Raw genomic sequence first — 22,708 nt, 5'->3', positions numbered from 1 at the left:
TCTCAATTTTAAGGGATCTGGTAGATTGAGCCTGTGATGCTTCACCAGGTTACATTCTACAGGATAGGACATGAGCTGAAGGTTGTTGAAAAGAGAAACTGTAAAGAGTGTCTGAGCCATTATCCCGAAGGAAAATAGGAGCCCCCAATAAAGAAACTATGCACCCAGAGAAGGAATAAAGCAATACTTTCAACTGTAATCATATTTAGTAACATTATTCACAGTGTGATGCTGCATGTCATTAAGCATGGAAGATTTTATTACTATCAACTGGAGCAGAGATTGGTAAAATAAATTGTGGATAGAAAATTCAACACTCCATTAAAGTCTCAGTAATCCTAACCTATGGCATTAAGTACATGTATATAGCACCTAATAAGTTCAGTTCAGTGCCACTTGAAAATATTTTCCTAATGTATTTCAGAACACCCCTGTTTTTCCTTTTGTAGCCTCTGGATTCTTTTTTGTGTGTTTATTCTTAGTTTTTCTTTTTTCTTCCCATAGTTAAACTCTAAGGTAAATGATATATAGTATATATTCAGCTGTTATTAATACACTTAGTTGCATTTTAAGTGAGTTTTTAAAATTTTTTGGTTGTCTCATAAACTATTATTAATTTGTCCTTTTTACCCTAAAACTATTTAAGAATTTAAAATGCGTATACACACATGGCTATATATAAGATAGCTAAACAACAAGGACCTACTGTACAGCACAGGGAGCTCACTGTCTTCTGTATCTTTAAATAACCTATAATGTGAAACAGTCTGAAAAGGAATATATATGTATGACTGAATCACTTTGCTGTATACCTGAAATTAACACAACATTGTAAACTAAAAATTAAGAAATGGTTAAAAATAATTTTAAACGTTTACATTAAAAAAACTAGTCAAAGCACTGCATAACAGAGGCATAATACATGTCTTCTAAAACCTAAAGATCTCTGCCTTATATATCAAATTTAAAGTTTTGACATTGAAATATGTCTTTCATTTTCCAACCTTTGTAGGAAAAATTGGTAATTGGATACTACTTAAAAGAAATATGATGTCTGGATTAGATATTTTGATATTACAGCTATGATTAATAGATTCATTCACTATTAGTACACGTCATTATTGGCAATACATAATTAAGTATAATTCTATTATATGAAATTGATGTTATAATAATGTAATTTGATCAAAGGTATCTGGAAAAATATATGTTCTCTTTTTATTGTGATTTTACTTAATGCTTGAAAATCACAGGAAGAAGCATTGACCTTATTCCTTAGGATTTAGGACACCTATAATATCTTTAAGCCTGTACTCCTCAAATCATAGCCTCCAAACCCAAAGATATTTCTAATCAATATAGCAGTGAGACTTTTGGAACTATTTTCTGTATTCACAGTAAGCCTAACAATTTTTTTACTGTAATGATCATTAGACTACAGCGTCTAAATAGGGTGAATACAAGGTTTCTTCCTTTGGGCTGAAGCCGTAAACTTAATATATTAGTGCTGGTTATTTCATGATGACTAGTAACATTTATTGATAATGTCTTTGATAAGCATAAAAATATATGCTTAACATTTATAAAAGATGCTTGCTGTGTAAAATCTTTTAGAACATTCTCAGGAAAATTGATAAAATGCCTTCCAGGTTTTAAAAATGCTATAAATTGTTGCTATTTTCTTATATAATCTAATTTTCAGAATTAATACAGTCAGTATATACTTCAATAACAACATAATTTAATATGCAACAGACTTTAGAGGCAGAAAAAATGTCTATATATGTTGGCTGAGGTTACAATAACTGATTTTCGCTGTGTTAGTAGTTTTGTCTAATTTATTGTAAATGTGTTCATTTGTTTAAGCCAAATACAGTGTGAATGTTTACATTTTATCTTTTTCTCAAAGGTAACCTTTGGAGGCATACCTTTCTCCGGAAAGCCAAGTTCCAGCAGTAGAAAGAATTTCAAAGGCTGCATGGAAAGCATTAACTACAATGGCATCAACATAACAGATCTGGCAAGAAGGAAGAAGCTTGAGCCCTCAAATGTGGTAAGATTTTCCACCCCCATAATATTGGTTCCTAGAAAAATCAAAGAAATTTTGTTTTGTTTGGACTGTTAATGGACAACAGTATCATAGCATTTGTTATCAGGCTTGTGGGCTCAACCATATAAAACTAATTTTAGAGGTACTTGAAAATATGGAGATACTGGATGTACTCTAAGACTAGATACTGATTTTTGAGTTAAAGTTACTGGAAATAGAAAGTTTGTTTCAGATGGGGCCTGGAATTTCAGCCCCAGAGTTTCTAGATTTCCCATGATAGAAGGACAGTCGTCCCAACTGTTCGGCAGCCCTTAAATCAGCAGCCCCATGTTTCCAAATGTCACATTGTATAGAATGCTATATTTCTTGATGATAATGTAATTCACTATTTAAAAATCTTAAAAGCCAGGAGTCTTATTATTTTTTTCCATGTTTCCAAAGCTGATTCACCCAGGTATATAAAGAAATACACTTCTTGTCAAAGCTCTAAACATACTAAATATTATGCAATTCAATAAAGATGGATTAGATTGGATAGTGAAGGCTGTGACTCAGAAGCTCACAGTGCTCCTGGCTCTGGTGTGTGTGTTTCCATGTTGAACTATTTCAAAGTGAAAGTGTAGTCTCTCAGTCAAGTCATACTCATTGTGACTCCGTGTAACCTGCCAGGCTTCTCTCTCCATGGAATTTTCTAGGCAAGAATACTGGTGTGGGTTGCCATTTCCTTCTCCAAAACTCTTTCAAGGAGGAGAACAAAAATCAAAGAACACCCTAGTACATTTGTCTCCCCACAACACCACATAAGATTACTATAAGAGAAACTTATAAATCTGGTACGTGGGTTCCTGCTGGTTCTGAAAGAACAGGAGTTTCTTCAGTTCCAAAGTGTCACTGGGAAGATCCTGGGAATCCAGAGATCCATGTATTTGGAAGTCAGTGGGAGTAGAAAATATCATGAGTGTTTGTACTATGTTCTGACTCTGATGGATTTGTTATCCAAAATTTGAGCCTGGGGTTTTCATAAAATGAGCGGACAAATGGAAATGCCCAATGAATAAAGAGGTGTTCTGGTTGGATATAAGAAACTGTAAAATAATTTGTTGTTTAGTCTCTAAGTCATGTCCAACTCTCTGTGACCCCACAGACTGTAGTCCACCAAGCTCCTCTGTCCGTGGGATTTCCCAGGCAAGGATGCTAGAGTGGGTTGTCATTTCCTTCTCCAGTGGGTTTTCTTGATCCAGGGATCAAACCTGTGTCTCCTGCATTGACAGGCAGATTCTTTATGGCTGAGTCATAAAGGGAAGCTCATAAAGTAATAGTTGAATGTAGATTTTATTTTACTAATTATCTTTCTAAATTAATGAAGAATTAGTACTAATAGTTGAAAATTGAACTTTGGTGAAATTTTCTTATAAGCTATTGACTGTAGGGGAAAATAATAGCTCCATGTATAGGTAACAGGTACTGTGTGAGACCTTTATGATACTCTAAGAACTATACTACAGGAGAGATATTGTCATAAATATCTTGTAGATGAAAACTGAGGTTTAACTTAGAAAAAGCAAAGATTGTGGACTCACAGTATTCAGTCCCAAGGTCACGGCTTCTTTACATGTTGTGTCATTTCTTATCTAGAGCAGTATTTATATATATGTTATTTTAAGCTTTGGATAAAATGGCATCAGAGTCCTTTTGTTTCCTCAGAAATTAACACCTAAGACAGAAAGATACAGAATCCAAATCATCATCATACCTTTCCCATTATTTGCACCTTTAAGAAGAAGTAAAGTGTTATTTGTGCCTAAACCTCCCAGCTGGTCCTCACATGTATCCATTAGGTTCTCAAACTACAGAGAATTGCACTCTGGAGACTCATCCCAAAGTCAGCTTCAACCACAATATATTGTTGCTTGTAAATGGTATTCTAACCTGAATAACAAAGACATTTTAAAAAGCCTGAATTATCTATAATTACATTTGTTAAAATGGAAGGAGCAGACACAAAAAAGGCTTTTAAACAAAAATAAACATATGCATTAAAAGATTTAGGCAGCGTAGAGGCAGGCAGGACATTTTGCAAGTTGCTCTGCGAAGGCAAATATTTACAGAGGAGATTTGCTTTTGAAGATGTCAGGTGCTAATATTTCTGTGTAATTGGCTCAGCACTTACCCTGCACCATTCTCCTTACACACACCCATTTCCTCATTAAATGCTGACTCCAGAATCAGCACCATCACTCAGAACTTTTCACTTTCCTGGGAGACAGTCTTCACAACACAGGCAAGCAGTCCGTTATGTCATGTCAGTTTTTGTGCATAGGCAGTTTTTTTCATCTGGATAAGTAAGCCTTTAAAAATAGTCATCTAATCATCTGTGAAGATACAGGGCTTCCCAGATGGCCTAGTGGTAAAGAACCTGCCTGCCAATGCAGGAGGCATAAGAGATGCTGGTTTGATCCCTGGGTGGGGAAGATCCCCTGGAGGAGGGCATGGTGACCCCCTCCAGTATTCTTGCTTGGAGAACCCCATGGACAGGCGAGCCTGGGGGGCTGCAGTCCATGGGATCACACAGAGTTGGACCCTACTAAAGCGGCTTAGCATGCATGCACATGCAGGTACAGCACAATTTTAATTTGAATATTAATTGGGGGGGGTCAGCCTCAGCCTAACTTAGATTAAATGGTTAATGTACTAAAACAGAAGAACTATGCCTCTGGGGATAAGTATGTGGTGTTGTTTAAGGAAACAATAGAGAAAAAAATCCCTTCAAATCATATTCCTCAAGATATAGTGGGATTAAAAAAAAAGATGGTGAAAAATGTAGATTTTTTTTCATATCTTTAAAAGGAAGGTACTTAGATAATAGAATATAAAATTCAGTGTATCTGAATAATCAAATTTCTTTGTCCCAAATAGAGGAAGCATGAGGGGGAGGAGGAAGCTTTAATTGAAAGTTTTCTTTTCCTTTTGTACATTCATGTCACTGTTTCTGAAAGCATTAATATATTATGATATATGCACATTTCATGGGAATGTAAATGAGAGTTTGAGTTGAATAAGAAAATAATCTGTTGTTTAGTTGCTCAGTCATTTCTGACTCTTTGCGACCCTATAGATTGCAGCACGCCAGGCTTCCCTGTCCTTCACCATCTCCCAGAGCTTGCTCAAACTCATCTCCATTGAGTCAATGATGCCATCTAACCATCTCATCCTCTGTTGTCCCCTTCTCCTCTTGCCCTCAATCTTTCCCAACATCGGGGTCTTTTCTAATGAGTCGGCTCTTTGCATCTGGTAGGCAAAATGTTGGAGTTTCAGCTTCAGCATCAGTCCTTCCAGTGAATATCCAGGGTGATTTCCTTTAGGATGGACTGGTTTGATCTCCTTGCAGTCCGAGGGACTCTCAAGAGTCTTCTCCAGCACCACAGTTCAAAAGCACCCATTCTTTGGTGCTCAGCTTTCTTTATGGTCCAACTCTCACATTGCACACATGACTACTGGAAAAACCACAGGTTTGACTAAATAGTTAATATTAATTTATGTACATTAGCTATGTGGATAAGACTCAAGAATATTTGCCCCATCCTAGTTTAATAAACAGCAACCAAGAGATCAAAGTTCCCAGTGAGACTAGACTTATATATTATTAAATAATTGACCAAGGCATCTCCTCCCTGGCTGATGCAGCATCAGTGGTGCGGGGCGGGGCCGGGGGGGGGGGGAGGAAGCAGCTCTCTGCTTTCTTCAGAAAGTCCAGTGGTCCACTCCCAAGCCCACCACATAGGGCCGCATCCATTCCATAGCCAGCCCATCACAACAGGCCGTGAGTTTGTTGAATCCGTGACGCAAGGTGCTTGTATGAACCCCTCAGTCTGATGGCCAGCTGCTGGACTCTGTTCGCTACAGCAGAAAGGGCAGGCAGGACATGTCCTTCCAAGGACACGTGAGTCTGTGTCACATGGCTGCACATGGGGATTGCACGCAGCTCAAGCTCCATTTTGAAATGTGCGCAACTCTCACTTCGTCAGCTGTCTTACATGGGTGCTTGTTTTATTCTCCGTTTTCCTCAAAGCATGCCCTTCTGTCTTTCAGGGAAATTTGAGTTTCTCGTGTGTGGAGCCCTACACAGTGCCTGTCTTTTTCAATGCTACCAGTTACCTGGAGGTGCCCGGACGGCTTCACCAGGACCTGTTTGCGGTTAGCTTCCAGTTCAGGACTTGGAACCCCAGTGGTCTCCTGCTTTTCAGTCATTTTGCGGATGACCTGGGCAACGTGGAGATTGACCTCACTGACAGCAAAGTCGGTGTTCACATCAACGTCACACAGACCAAGATGAACCAGATAGACATTTCGTCAGGTCAGTGAATCTATTCGATGTTCGCGCCTGAAACTGTTGTGATTTCCAGCTAGGGTTATGTTTTTACTTTGTTGTCACACTCTCGTGGTTATGTTTGGATTCAGACACTGAGATCTTTCCTTGGCTTCCCTGAGGGCAGGCTGAATGAGGGAAACTTAGAAATGCTGAGAGGATGAGGGTAGGCAAGGAGGAAAGTTGGTTGGGACTGTCTTGACAGGACTGACTTTTTACAAATGCTAGTCCCTCTTGCATAGAGCAGTGGATATTCCTCTAAGTTAAGATCATATGTTTAAAAACAAAGAATGTTTGTTTTATTAACATAAGAACACTTGATATCTTTTCACCTTATGGGCATTCACATTCCTTTTACTATGAGTAATAAGGTTGCATTGATGTAAATTATGACTTTAAAGGTAAGTTCTACTGTTCGAATCAAAAGCTCTGTGGTCTTCTAAATTTATGCAAAGTATTAGAGAGAAAAAAGGGAAATTAATACAAAGGAGAATGACAAGAGATAAGAATGACAAGAGACAACTGAAGGCAGATGGGACTGGCTAAGTAGAGTGATTTTTAAACTTGACATTTTAGTGGCATGATAAACTAAGACTTAGGTAATATTGTTGTTATTTGAATAAACTTATCGACCTTGGAATAATCCTTGAGTATGATGGTACAAAGAAAGATGATATTGCCAAATGAGATATCATAAACAAATAAAATGATATCAGCTATGGGACTGAAAAATAGTAAAAAAAAAAAAAGTCATCAAATTTCTCTAGAAGTTTCTTGAAAGCAGTGTTTTAGGTAAGTACTTATTCTAAGTAATGAACTACTTAGAAATGGAAGATGGGAGGAAAAAGGGTATTTCCTGAGCACCTAGTACAGATGTACCAAATACTGAGAGAGAAAGTTCATAACAGAAGGCTCAACTGTGTGACTGTGAGCTCTGATTTCTAAACATTCTGTGTTCACTCGTGACACTATTATGATTGGGTCCATCTCATTTTTCCTCTATGCTATCAGCTCCTTGAAGGCAGAGGCCATTCCCCTGCACATAGAGCAATGCCTGTAACATCAGAGATGCTTCAGGAATGTTTCTTGAAATCAGCACTGTGGATCTGTGAACTAGTGTTCACAGAATATCTCCTGCTTGAGGATATGTACCTTTTCATACAACAGGCTGTGTGTTTTTGTATGAGCTGGCTGTGTGGTCTGTTACAGAAAAGGACTCAAGGAAGACACAGAAGCCATTATGTCACAGGTGTATCTGAATAATTGAAATAAAAAGCTATTGTAAAATACCTAGATATTTACTTTTGCCTTTTTTTGCATTGTTAGTGTTGCTTTTTCTCCGAAAGTTCAGAGTGAAAATGAATGATCACCATATTTTATCACTGCATCTCAGTATAAATACTTGTGGGGAGAGTTAGAGTAAATAGAAATTATCTGTAGAGACCAGAATAGCACAAAAAACAAATACACATACAAATATTTACCACTGTTGAAAAACTCCCCACTAGATTCTGTTAAAATTGATGTTTAGCATTAAAAATACAAGGATGAAGTCCTCCCTCCTGGAAATCACTGAGAAAACCCAAACTCCTGGTGGTTTTCCATGTAACAAGTACCATTATAATTAAAAGAATAGGATCTTAAACATAGTGATCAATAAATATTTGCTAATTTAATGTGGTCTAATTTAGGACTCCAGGATATTCTCAACTAATTTAAAATGTGTTTATTAAAATATAAAAGGATAAACAAAGGAATACAATATGCAGCATCTAATTTACCTTAATGTGTATGAGTGCTCAATTGCTCAGTCATAAGTAACTCTTTGTGACTCCACAGACTATAGCCTGTCAGGCTCCTCTGTCTATGGGATTTTTTGGCAAGAATAGTGGAATGGGTTACCATTTCCTCATAAGTTTCCTTAAATATTATAAAAGTAAACCTTAGATGTTTTTGTTAATTTATCTTAGAATCTGTGCAAATTAAGGAAAACAGGATGTGATATCTGAATTTTTCTGTAGTCTCATTCTTATGTAGTCCGGTGAAATATTTACATTTCAAAGATTTCTATTTTTCCCATACATAGAGTACACTAATATTTGCTTTTAACAAAGGATAATTGTTCTGTGTTATATCTACCCTATTCTTTCTATAAAGTACAGTTGATTTTTATTATTGTGTTAGCTTCAGCCTTCAGGTGTATAAGAAAGTGATTCATATGTATTTTTTTCTCTTTTTAAGAGTATTTTTCCATATAGGTTATTATAAGATATTGGATATAGTTCCCTGTGCTATACAGTTCATCTTTATTGCTTTTTTTATGTATAGCGGTGTGTTTATTAATCCCGTACTACTGATTTATCCCCCCACTCTTTTCCCTTTGGTAGCCATAATTTTGTTTTCTGTATCTGTGAGTATATTTCTGTAAATAAGTTCATTGTATCTTTTTTAGAGTTCAGATATGTGATATTATATGATGTTTTCTTTTTCTGTCTGACTTAGTATGATCATTTCTAGGTCCATCTGTGTTGCTGCAGATGGCATCATTTCATTCATTTTTAATCAGGTCCCATCACCTCATGGGAAATAGATGGGGAGACAGTGGAAACAGTGTCAGACTTTATTTTGGGGGCTCCAAACTCACTGCAGATGGTGACTGCATCCATGAAATTAAAAGACGCTTACTCCTTGGAAGGAAACTTAGGACCAACCTAGATAGCATATTAAAAAGCAGAGACATTACTTTGCCAACAAAGGTCTGTCTGGTCAAGGCTATGATTTTTCCAGTAGTCATGTATGGATGTGAGAGTTGGACTGTGAAGAAAGCTGAGCACTGAAAAATTGATGCTTTTGAACTGTGGTGTTGGAGAAGACTCTTGAGAGTCCCTTGGACTGCAAGGAGATCCAACCAGTCCACCCTAAAGGAGATCAGTCCTGGGTGTTCATTGGAAGGACTGATGCTGAAGCTGAAACTCCAGTACTTTGGCCACCTCATGCGAAGAGTTGACTCATTGGAAAAGACCCTGATGCCTGGAGGGGTTGGGGGCAGGAAGAGAAGGGGATGACAGAGGATGAGATGGCTGGATGGCATCACCGACTCAATGGGCATGAGTTTGAGTAAACTCCAGGAGTTAGTGATGGACAGGGAGGCCTGGCGTGCTACGATTCATGGGGTCGCAGAGTCAGACACGACTGAGCGACTGAACTGAACTGAACACTTAATTGTGTCTATATACCACGTATTCTTCATCCGTTCATCTGTCAGTGGACATGTAGGTTGCTTCTCTGTTTTGGTTACTGTAAATAGTGTCACAGTGAACACTGGGGTGAATGTGTCTTTGGGATTTAGAGGTTTTATCTTTTACAGATAAATGCCAAGAAGTGAGATTGCTGGATCATATGGAAGTTCTATTTTTAGTTTAGAACCTGCCCTAACTATTTTTAGTTTGTTGAGGAACCTTCAGACTGTTTTTTCCATTGTAGCTGCACCAGTGTACAATCCCACCAGCTGTGTAGGAGGGTTCCCTTTTCTCCATGCCCCTTCAGCATTTATTATTCACATATTGTTTGATGATGGCCTTTCTTTTTTTTTTCTTTTCATTTATTTTTATTAGTTGGAGGCAAATTACTTCACAACATTTCAGTGGATTTTGTCATACATTGACATGAATCAGCAATGGAGTTACATGTATTCCCTATCCTGATCCCCCCTCCCACCTCCCTCTCCACCCAGTTCCTCTGGGTCTTCCCAGTGCACCAGGCCCGAGCACTTGTCTCATGCATCCCACCTGGGCTGGTGATCTGTTTCACCCTAGATAATATACATGCTGTTCTTTCAAAACATCCCACCCTCGCCTTCTCCCGCAGAGTCCAAAAGTCTATTTTGTACATCTGTGTCTCTTTTTCTGTTTTGCATATAGGGTTATCGTTACCATCTTTCTAAAGTCCATATATATGTGTTAGTATACTGCAATGGTCTTTATCTTTCTGGCTTACTTCACTCTGTATAATGGGCTCCAGTTTCATCCATCTCATTAGAACTGATTCAAATGAATTCATTTTAACGGCTGAGTAATATTCCATGGTGTATATGTACCACAGCTTCCTTATCCATTCATCTGCTGATGGGCATCTAGGTTGCTTCCATGTCCTGGCTATTATAAACAGTGCTGTGATGAACATTGGGGTGCACGTGTCTCTTTCAGATCTGGTTTCCTCAGTGTGTATGCCCAGAAGTGGTATTGCTGGGTCATATGGCAGTTCTATTTCCAGTTTTTTAAGAAATCTCCACACTGTTTTCCATAGTGGCTGTACTAGTTTGCATTCCCACCAACAGTGTAAGAGGGTTCCCTTTTCTCCACACCCTCTCCAGCATTTATTGCTTGTAGACTTTTGGATAGCAGCCATCCTGACTGGCGTGTAATGGTACCTCATTGTGGTTTTGATTTGCATTTCTCTGATAATGAGTGATGTTGAGCATCTTTTCATGTGTTTGTTAGCCATCTGTATGTCTTCCTTGGAGAAATGTCTGTTGAGTTCTTTGGCCCATTTTTTGATTGGGTCATTTATTTTTCTGGAGTTGAGCTGGTGGAGTTGCTTGTATATTTTTGAGATTAATCCTTTGTCTGTTGCTTCGTTTGCTATTATTTTCTCCCAATCTGAGGACTGTCTTTTCACCTTACTTATAGTTTCCTTTGTTGTGCAAAAGCTTTTAAGTTTCATTAGGTCCCATTTGTTTATTTTTGCTTTTATTTCCAATATTCTGGGATGTGGGTCATAGAGGATCCTGCTGTGATTTATGTCAGAGAGTGTTTTGCCTATGTTCTCCTCTAGGAGTTTTATAGTCTCTGGTCTTACATTTAAATCTTTAATCCATTTTGAGTTTATTTTTGTATATGGTGTTAGAAAGTGTTCTAGTTTCATTCTTTTACAAGTGGTTGACCAGATTTCCCAGCACCACTTTTAAAGAGGTTGTCTTTTTTCCATTGTATATCCTTGCCTCCTTTGTTGAAGATAAGGTGTCCATAGGTTCGTGGATTTATCTCTGGGCTTTCTATTCTGTTCCATTGATCTATATTTCTGTCTTTGTGCCAGTACCATACAGTCTTGATGACTGTGGCTTTGTAGTAGAGCCTGAAGTCAGGCAGGTTGATTCCTCCAGTTCCATTCTTCTTTCTCAAGATTACTTTAGCTATTCGAGGTTTTTTGTATTTCCATACAAATTGTGAAATTATTTGTTCTAGTTCTGTGAAAAATACCGTTGGTAGCTTGATAGGGATTGCATTGAATCTATAGATTGCTTTGGGTAGAATAGCCATTTTTACAATATTGATTCTTCCAATCCATGAACACGATTATGTTTCTCCATCTGTTTGTGTCCTCTTTGATTTCTTTCATCAGTGTTTTATAGTTTTCTATGTATAGGTCTTTTGTTTCTTTAGGTAGATATACTCCTAAGTATTTTATTCTTTTTGTTGCAATGGTGAATGGTATTGTTTCCTTAATTTCTTTTTCTGTTTTCTCATTGTTAGTGTATAAGAATGCAAGGGATTTCTGGTGTTAATTTTATATCCTGCCACTTTACTATATTCATTGATTAGCTCTAGTAATTTTCTGGTAGAGTCTTTAGGGTTTTCTATGTAGAGGATCATGTCATCTGCAAACAGCGAGAGTTTCACTTCTTCTTTTCCTATCTGGATTCCTTTTACTTCTTTTTCAGCTCTGATTGCTGGGGCCAAAACTTCCAACACTATGTTGAATAGTAGTGGTGAGAGTGGGCACCCTTGTCTTGTTCCTGATTTCAGGGGAAATGCTTTCAATTTTTCACCATTGAGGGTGATGCTTGCTGTGGGTTTGTCATATATAGCTTTTATCATGTTGAGGTATGTTCCTTCTATTCCTGCTTTCTGGAGAGTTTTAATCATAAATGAGTGTTGAATTTTGTCAAAGGCTTTCTCTGCATCTATTGATATAATCATATGGTTTTTATCTTTCAATTTGTTAATGTGGTGTATTACATTGATTGATTTTTGGATATTAAAGAATTCTTGCATTCCTGAGATAAAGCCCACTTGGTCATGGTGTATGATTTTTTTTAATATGTTGTTGGATTCTGTTTGCTAGAATTTTGTTAAGGATTTTTGCATCTATGTTCATCAGTGATATTGGCCTGTAGTTTTCTTTTTTTGTAGCATCTTTGTCTGGTTTTGGAATTAGGGTGATGGTGGCCTCATAGAATGAGTTTGGAAGTTTACCTTCTTCTGCAATTTTCTGGAAGAGTTTGAGTAAGATAGGTGCTAGCTCTTCTCTAAATTTTTGGTAGAATTCAGCTGTGAAGCCATCTGGTCCTGGGATTTTGTTTGCTGGAAGATTTCTGATTACAGTTTCGATTTCCTTGCTTGTGATGGCTCTGTTAAGATCTTCTATTTCTTCTTGGTTCAGTTTTGGAAGTTTTCTAAGAATATGTCCATTTCATCCAGGTTGTCCATTTTATTGGCATAGAGCTGCTGGTAGTAGTCTCTTATGATCCTTTGTATTTCAGTGTTGTCTGTTGTGATCTCTCCATTTTCATTTCTAATTTTGTTAATTTGGTTCTTCTTTCTTTGTTTCTTAATGAATCTTGCTAATGGTTTGTCAATTTTGTTTATTTTTTCAAAAAACCAGCTTTTAGCTTTGTTGATTTTTGCTATGATCTCTTTAGTTTCTTTTGCACTTATTTCTGCCCTAATTTTTAAGATTTCTTTCCTTCTACTAACCCTGGGGTTCTTTATTTCTTCCTTCTCTAATTGCTTTAGATGTAGAGTTAGGTTATTTATTTGGCTTTTTTCTTGTTTCTTGAGGTAAGCCTGTAATGCTATGAACCTTGCCCTTAGCACTGCTTTTACAGTGTCCCATATGTTTTGGGTTGTTGTGTTTTCATTTTCATTCATTTTTATGCACATTTTTATTTCTTTTTTGATTTCTTCTATGACTTGTTGGTTATTCAGAAGCGTGTTATTTAGCCTCCATATGTTTGAATTTTTAACAATTTTTTTCCTGTAATTGAGATCTAATCTTACTGCACTGTGGTCAGAAAAGATGACTGGAATGATTTCAATTTTTTTGAATTTTCCAAGACCAGATTTATGGCCCAGGATGTGATCTATTCGATGATGGCCTTTCTGACTGATGTGAGGTAATAATTCGTTGTTGTTTTGATTTGCATTTCTCCAATAATCAGTGATGTTAAGCATCTTTCAATTTGCCTGTTTACCATCTGTCTTCTTTGGAGAAATGTCTCATTAGGTCTTCTGTCCATTTTTTGATAGGGTTGTTGTTTTGATACTGAGTTGTATGAGCTATTTGTTTATTTTGGAAAGTAAACCCTTGTCAGGTGCATTGTTTGCCATTATTTTCTCCTTTTCTGTAGGTTATCTTTTCATTTTATTTATGGTTTCCTTTCCTATGTAAAAACTGATAAGTTTAATTAGGTATCATTTGGTTATTTTTTTTTACTTCTTTTGCCTGGGAAGATTGATCTAAGAACATATAACTGCAATTTATGTCAGAGAATGCTTTGCCTATGTCCTCTTCTAGGAGAGTTATGGTATCATGTCATATTTAAGTCTCTAAGCCATTTTGAGTTTGTTTTTGTCATGGTGTATATTTATATTTCAAATATGCAATATTGTTAGCTAAAATTACCATGCTGTACATTAGATTCCCCTGGACATTTTCATCTCATTACTGAAAATTGGTACCCTTTGACCAATATACAACAAGCCCCTGGAAAGCACCATTATTCTACTCTTTGATTCTATGACTTCTAGTTTAAGATTCTACATGTAAAGTAAGTGAGATCATGCAGAATTTATCTTTCTCTGACTTGTTTCATTTAGTACAGCATCCTCCAGGTTCAAATGATTTTGAGCGAAACAATGAGAAAACATTTTATATCATACTCAATACCTAGTGAAACAAAGTTTTCATGAAATATAATTTACCTTATGCTTTAATGTGATCTCATAATTTTGTTGTTTTCTCTTCTGTCGCTCTTTAATTAAAAAAAAAATTACCATGATCCACTAAGTGATTTCATGACCTAAAAACAAGCTGCACCCCATTATTAGAAAAACACCAACCTATTGACTGGTCTTCTCATTTGAAGAGTTGGGATTTTTTAAAGTTCTAATTATCTGAGAGTATTTATGCCTAAAATTCATAATGGAAAATTAAATGTATCTTCCAGAAACAATATTATAATATTGTAACAGTAGTGAAAAAAGAAGTATTCATGTGTATTACTGTCTGATACGTAGCCAAACAAAACACACATACACACACACACACACACACACACACACACACAGAATCTGAATACCATTTGAAATAAAGTTTTTAATTGCAAAATGCATCAATTTTATGCCACTAATTACAAATAGATGCTTAGAATACTACTGTAAAGTTTTCACCTGCCCTGTTAATAAGGTGATGAAAAGTGGTTTAGCATTTATATGAAGGAACATGATTTCTGCTAATGACCTTTCTCACCTATTGAAAAAAAAATCAATTTCTATCCATGTAAACAAAACCTTTTAGAAGAATCATTCAGAATATGCCCTCCTTCTAAATCAACTGTTAGCTAAGTTGAAGTGTTCAAACCTCATTGTTTTGTTTACGAAGAGTGCAACCATGAGTGCATGCTAAGTCCCTTCAATCTTGTCTGACTTTATGTGACCCTATGAACTATAGTCCACCAAGCTCCTCTGTCCATGGTTTTCTCCAGACAAGAATACTGGAGTGGGATGCCATGCCCTCCTCCAGGGGATCTTCCTGACCCAGGGGTCGAAACTGGGTGGGTCTCTTGAATTGCAGGTAGATTCTTTACCATTTGAACCACCAGGAAAGCCCCACATTGCTTCAATTATCGAATGGCTTCTTAACATCCACACTGCTTCATAAACTTGTCCTCAGTAAACGTCAGTTCTGTATTCCTGTCTCCAAAGGGAATCTTCCTGGGGCCTTGCTTTATTTCTGTTTTGCAGGACAATTTCCTTTGTAAACCTTTGATAAATTTCCACTTGGGTCCTTTAAGGGAAAATAGCTTAGTCCACCCAAACTGCCATAATAAAACTTGTTAACTATGTGGTTTTTATACACACACACACACACACACACACACACACACACATTTCTCATAGTTCTGGGGGCTGGAAGCCTGAGATCAGGGTGCCAGTCTGGTCAAGCTGTGGTGAGAACTTCTTAGTTGCAGACTGCAGACTTCTTGCTGTGTTCTCATGAGGGAGTTGGACCATAAATAAGGTTATGTGTATGCTAAGTCACTTCAGTCATGTCTGACTCTTTGTAGCCCTATGCACTGTAGCCCACCAGGCTCCTCTGTCCAAGGGATTCTCCGGGCAAGAATACTGGAGTGAGTTGCCATTTCCCTCTGCAGAGGATCTTCCTTACCCAGGGATCAAACCCACCTCTCTTTATGTCTCCTGCATTGAGGGCTGAAGAATTGATGCTTTCGAATTGTGGTACTAGGAAAGACTCTTGAGAGCCCCTTGAACAGCAAGGACATCAAACCAGTCAGTCCTAAAGGAAATTAACCCTGAATATTCATCAGAAGGGCTGATGCTGAAACTGAAGCTCCAATACTTTGGCCACCTGACAAAGAGCTGTCGCATTAGATAAGAGCCTGATGTTAGGAAAGATTGAAGGCAAAAGGAGAAGAGGGCAGTAGAAGATGAGATGTTTAGATAGCATCACTGTCTTGATGGACATAAATTTGAACAAACTCTGGACGATGGTAAAGAACGGGGAAGCCTGGTGTGCCACAGTCTCCAGGGTCGCAACGAGTTGGACTTGACTTATGACTGAACAGCAACAGCAAACACATGAGCTGTGCTGTCTTCTTTATCAGAACTCTCATCCCCTTCCTGAGGGCTCCATCCTCCTGACCTGAGCACCTATCAAAGCCGCATCTACTAATACTATCATTCTGGGCATTAGGATTTCAACACATGAATTTCAGCACACATCCAGACCATAGCCTAAGGAATAGACATTTTCTTGGCTTTGTGCATATCTGGGAAACTTGCTGGCAAATACTGGCAAGTTCCCAGTTCAATCTCAGCAAATGCATTTCTCAGGGACTGCTCCTGGCACTGTCTATTCTACACAATTAGAATATCTCTTCTCTTGATTTTACAAACATTTGAAAATGTAGTTAGTATATTAATATTTGGAAGAAATGATCCATACACCAATTTCTAAGTTCAGTGACAATTTGCATCATGAGATTTATTTTTCCTCACATAAGAAAACAAAGTGTTATTCTTTCATGTCCAACTCTTTCAGACCCCATGGACAGTAGCCTCCCAGGTTCCTCTATCCATGGAATTCTCCAGTCAAAAATACTGGAGTGGGTAGTCATTCCATTCTCCAGGGGATCTTTCTGTCCCAGGGACAGAGCCCAGGTCTCCCACATTGCACACAGATTCTTACCATCTGAGCTATGAGGGAAGCCCCAAGGAAAAAAGGTTGCTTATAATATTTTTTATGTTTTAAGTTATTGAGAATTGATTTTCAGCTCTATAATTTCAAACTCCATATAATTTTATAGTTTTCTTAAAATAAATTTCTATAACTCAAAAATTAAGTAATGTTTAGGCATTACTTCACATACTTCAAGTGATTTATTTTACATTGTCTTATAGTAAAGTAGAGAATTATTTGATAACATATATTATATTCCTTAATTCAAATTTAAGCCATAGTTTTTTAGAGGCTGAACATATTAGAAGTCTTGACATATCCTTTAATTAAATTTAAGTCATGATAATTCAGGCTTCCTTCATGACTCAGCTGGTTAAGAATCTGCCTGCAATGCGGAACACCTGGGTTTGATCCCTGGGTTGGGAAGATCCCCTGGAGAAGGAAAGGCTACCCTCTTCAGTATTCTGGCCTGGAGAATTCCATGGACTGTATAGTCCATGGGGTCTCAAAGAGTCGGACATGACTGAGTGACTTTCAGTAAAGACATACATTGATATATTATCACAGTATATATCAAATAATAAAAGTAATTGAAAACAAGTAAATATTTTCAATGAAGAGGTTAAAGAGCACATCCTTACATAGAATACTATTATGTCATAAGAAATCATGTTTCTCAAAAATCCTATAAAAATTGGAAAGTATAGTGAATAAGAGTGTTTACAAAATTATGTAGAATATAACCCCAATATTATTATTTTTTATAAATATATAGCTAACTAGAAAAGAGATCTGAATGAAATAAATCTGTATAATGCTAACTAATTATCTCTAATTGGTAGGTTATCAGTCCATTACTAATTTCTTAACATATTTTCCATAATATCCAATTTTCTAAAACAAATGTCAAGTAGTGTTAAAAGGTCTAGTTTCCCTACTTAAATAGAAGCATTTATATAATCAATTTTTAAAAACTATGTTCTTAAACAATGGGCTTCAGCTTCATTTCCTTAATGGCATTTACATTAAAAAATGGAACATTTTATGTTGAGTCTGTGAGCATTTATTTGAAAATATACATAACTAATTGTAAACTTTCTTTTTTTGGATAAATAAAGGAAAAGAGGGAGGGAGAGATAGGTGAATTCATATATAAACACATTTTCCCTTGAAACTGTTACTGAATCTCAGGGAACAACAGATTTTATTTTTCTCTCTTAATAGTGAATCAGGGGTTACAAATATCTTTATTTCCAAATGGGGCTTCCCTGGTGGCTCAGATGGTAAAAATCTGCCTATAGTGCAGGAGACCTGGGTTCAATCCCTGGGTCAGGAACATCCCCTGGAGAAAGAAATGGATATGCAGTCCAGAGAATTCCATGGACAGAGGAACCTCGTGGGTTATAGTCCATGGGGTCACAAAGAGATGCAACTGAGTGAAAATTTCTGTATGTATAATTCTACTAAAAAAAAAAAAAAATCTAAAAAATAGGTTTAGAAGTTTCTTCTTTCGAATGGTTTTCTAGATACCTAAAATGTTCAAGGAAAACATAAATTCATCATTTTAGGATGCTGAAGACAAAATACAGCTCTGTGTTCTTGGGACCGATGGAGCCTGAGGAAGGTTGATGGGTGAAGCATTGTGCTCATTTTAATAAGGAGCTTACATGTGTGCTAGGATAGCATATCTCCTCTTTTAAGCAAAAACCAAAAGCGAGATGGATATAGAGCTATAGACACAGATCTATAGATATAAATATAGATCACCTTGGATATACCTGCAACACAGATGGCTGATTTTATTCTCCCAAGTTCACAGGTAGTCTTGCTGTGAGAATCGCCTGGTACCAAGTCAAAAGCATCTGAGTTAACAGTGTGTTGCTCCCAGGTAGTGTCACCTAACTGATTTTTTATTATATTTCAATTCCCAAAGTGGCCGTGTTATCATCATGCCAGCTGAGTAGAAATTTACCTTGAATTATATTTCAGTGCATGCTGGTGCGTTTTCACATCAATAGAAGCATTATATTCCAACATGAAAGAAAAAGAGGCTGGGAGGAAAGTTTTGTGATATTAGGTATTGACTTATTCTTTAGGAAGCAAAGGGGACATTTTAATTTATAATCACACAGCAGGATACTATACCCACTCTAACTTCCACAGGGTTTGGGGGCCTGTTAAAATATTCTATGCCTTTTTCAGGGAAGATGAATAAAACATGATTGTGTGCGTGTGTGTTTAATAATTTTTTAAAGTTGCAGGGTGAGGGTAAAATTTAGCAAACTTAGGTGATAAAATGGAAGTAAAAGCCCCCAGTAGGGATCAGGCTATATTCTAAAAGCTTTGTTTTCCGTTGTTGTTATTGTTTAGTCACTAAGTCATGCCTGACTGTTTGCAACCCCATGGACTACAGCACACCAGGTTTCCCCATCCCTCACTATTTAGTTTACTGTACAAATAAGCTAATCAAAGAGAAAATAAGACATCGCTACTACAAACGACAAGTAAGATGGTAGGTGTTGTGAGAAGGCATCAGAGGGCAGGCACACTAAAACTGTAATCACAGAAAATGAGCCAATCTGATCAGACAGAACACAGCTTGTCTAACTCAGTGAAACTAAGCCATGCCGTGTGGGGCCACCCAAGATGGACGGGTCATGGTGGAGAGGTCTGACAGAATGTGGTCCACTGGAGAAGGGAATAGCAAACCACTTCAGGATTCTTGCCTTGAGAACCCCATGAACTGTATGAGAAGCCAAAAAGATAGGATACTGAAAGAGGAACTACCCAGGTCGGTAGGTGCCCAATATGCTACTGGAGATCAGAGGAGAAATAACTCCAGAAAGAATGAAGGGATGGAGCCAAAGCAAAAACAATACCCAGTTGTGGATGTGACTGGTGATAGAAGCAAGGTCTGATGCTATAAAGAGCAATACTGCATAGGAACCAGGAATGTTAGGTCCATGAATCAAGGCAAATTGGAAGTGGTCAAACAGGAGATGGCAAGAGTGAATGTCGACATTCTAGGAATCGGTGAACTAAAATGGACTGGAATGGGTGAATTTAACTCAGGTGACCATTATATCTATGACTGTGGGCAGGAATCCCTTAGAAGAAATGGAGTAGCCATCATGGGTCAACAAAAGAGTCCAAAATGCAGTACTTGGATGCAATCTCAAAAATGACAGAATGATCTCTGTTCATTTCCAAGGCCAACCATTCAATATCACGGTAATCCAAGCCCATGCCCCAACCAGTAACGCTGAAGAAGCTGAAGTTTAACGGTTCTGTGAAGACCTACAAGACATTTTAGAACTAACACCCCCAAAAGATGTCCTTTTCATTAGGGGACTGGAATGCAAAAGTAGGAAGTCAAGAAACACCTAGAGTAACAGGCAAATTTGGCCCTGGAGTACGGAATGAAGCAGGGCAAAGGCTAATAGAGTTTTGCCAAGAGAATGCATTAGTCATAGCAAACACCCTCTTCCAACAACACAAGAGAAGACTCTACACATGGACATCACCAGATGGTCAACACTGAAATCAGATTGATTATATTCTTTGCAGCCAAAGATGGAGAAGCTCTATACAGTCAGCAAAAACAAGACCGGGAGCTGACTGTGGCTCAGATCATGTTTATTGCAAAATTCACACTTAAGTTGAAGAAAGTAGGGAAAACCACTAGACCGTTCAGATATGACCTAAATCAAATCCCTTATGAATATACAGTGGAAGTGAGAAATATATTTAAGGGACTAGATTTGATAGACAGAGAGTCTGATGAACTATGGAAGGAGGTTCATGACATTGTACAGGAGACAGGGTTCAAGACCATCCCCGTGGAAAAGAAATGCAAAAAGGCAAAATGGTTGTTTGAGGAGGCCTTACAAATAGCTGTGAAAAAAAGAGAAGCAAAAAGCAAAGGAGGAAAGGAAAGATATTTCCATTTGAATGCAGAGTTCCAAAGAATAGCAAGGAGAGATAAGAAAGCCTTCCTCAGCGATCAGTGCATAGAAATAGAGGAAAACAACAGAATGGGAAAGACTAGAGATCTCTTCAAGAAAATTAGAGATATCAAGGTAATATTTCATGCAAAGATGGGCACAATAAAGGACAGAAATGGTATAGACCTAACAGAAGCAGAAGATATTAAGAAGAGGTGGCAAGAATACACAAAAGAACTGTACAAAAAAGATCTTCATGACCCAGATAGAGCCAGACATCCTGGAATGTGAAGTCAAGTGGGCCTTAAAAAGCATCACTACGAACAAAGATAGTGGATGTGATGGAATTCCAGTTGAGCTATTTCAAATCCTGAAAGGTGATGCTGTGAAAGTGTTGCACTCAATATGACAACAAATTTGGAAAACTCAGCAGTGGCCACAGGACTCGAAAAGGTCAGTTTTCATTCCAATCCCTATAAAGGCAATCCCAAAGAATGCTCAAACTACTGCACAGTTGCACTCATCTCACATGCTAGCAAAGTAATACTCAAAATTCTGCAAACCAGGCTTCAGCAATACATGAACCGTGAACTTCCAGATGTTCAAGCTGGTTTTAGAAAAGGCAGCGGAACCAGAGATCAAATTGCCAATATCTGCTGGATCATTGAAAAAGCAAGAGAGTTCCAGAAAAACATCTATTTCTGCTTTATTGACTACGCCAAAGCCTTTGACTGTGTGTATCACAAACTGTGGAAAATTCTGAAAGAGATGGGAATACCAGACCACCTGACCTGCCTCTTCAGAAACCTGTGTGCAGGTCAGGAAGCAACAGTTAGAACTGGACATGGAACAACAGACTGGTTCCAAATAGGAAAAGGAGCACGTCAAGGCTGTATATTGTCACCCTGCTTATTTGACTTATAGGCAGAGTACATCGTGAGAAACGCTGGGCTGGAAGAAGCACAAGCTGGAATCAAGATTGCAGGGAGAAATATCAATAACCTCAGATATGCAGATGACACCACCCTTATGGCAGAAAGTGAAGATTAACTTAAAAGCCCCTTGATGAAAGTGAAAGAGGAGAGTGAAAAAGCTGGCTTAAAGCTTAACATTCAGAAAACTAAGATCATGGCATCTGGTCCCATCACTTCATGGGAAATAGATGGGGAGACAGTGGAAACAGTGTCAGACTTTATTTTTTGGGGCTCCAAAATCACTGCAGATGGTGACTGCAGCCATGAAAGTAAAAAGATGCTTACTCCTTGGAAGGAAAGTTGTGACCTACCTAGATAGCATATTAAAAAGCAGAGACATTACTTTGCCAACAAAGGTCTGTCTGGTCAAGGCTATGATTTTTCCAGTAGTCATGTATGGATGTGAGAGTTGGACTGTGAAGAAAGCTGAGCACCGAAAAATTGATGCTTTTGAACTATGGTGCTGGAGAAGACTCTTGAGAGTCCCTTGGACTGCAAGGAGATCCAACCAGTCCATCCTAAAGGAGATCAGTCCTGGGTGTTCATTGGAAGGACTGATGCTAAAGCTGAAACTCCAGCACTTTGGCCACTTCATGCAAAGAGTTGACTCATTGGAAAAGACCCTGATGCTGGGAGGGGTTGGGGGCAGGAGGAGAAGGGGACGACAGAGGATGAGATGGCTGGATGGCATCACCAACTCGATGGACATGGGTTTGAGTAAACTCCGGGAGTTGGTGATGGACAGGGAGGCCTGTTGTGCTGTGATTCATGGGGTCGCAAAGAGTCAGACACGACTGAGCAACTGAACTGAACTACAAACTAACTATGAGAATAAAGTGAATTGTGCAAGACCAGCAAGGAACGCAGCTCTGGAACCCCACATTTAATGTATAAG

At 37.9% G+C, this 22,708-nt stretch overlaps 1 protein-coding gene across 1 annotated transcript in view; it reads left to right on the top strand.

Moving 5' to 3' along the window:
• The window catches only part of CNTNAP2 (contactin associated protein 2), a 2,220,467-nt gene that overhangs the window by 962,491 nt on the left and 1,235,268 nt on the right, over positions 1 to 22,708 (top strand). Inside the window, exons 8-9 of the mRNA XM_070460949.1 lie at positions 1,910 to 2,053; positions 6,140 to 6,404. Of these exons, the coding sequence (XP_070317050.1) occupies positions 1,910 to 2,053; positions 6,140 to 6,404 (409 nt within the window). The remainder of the gene's footprint in view (positions 1 to 1,909; positions 2,054 to 6,139; positions 6,405 to 22,708) is intronic.

Source organism: Odocoileus virginianus, chromosome 1, assembly GCF_023699985.2.
Source record: "Odocoileus virginianus isolate 20LAN1187 ecotype Illinois chromosome 1, Ovbor_1.2, whole genome shotgun sequence".
In the NCBI taxonomy this organism is placed as follows: domain Eukaryota; kingdom Metazoa; phylum Chordata; class Mammalia; order Artiodactyla; family Cervidae; genus Odocoileus; species Odocoileus virginianus.
Note: the sequence above shows the minus strand (reverse complement) of the source record. Positions and strands in the feature narration are given on the sequence as shown.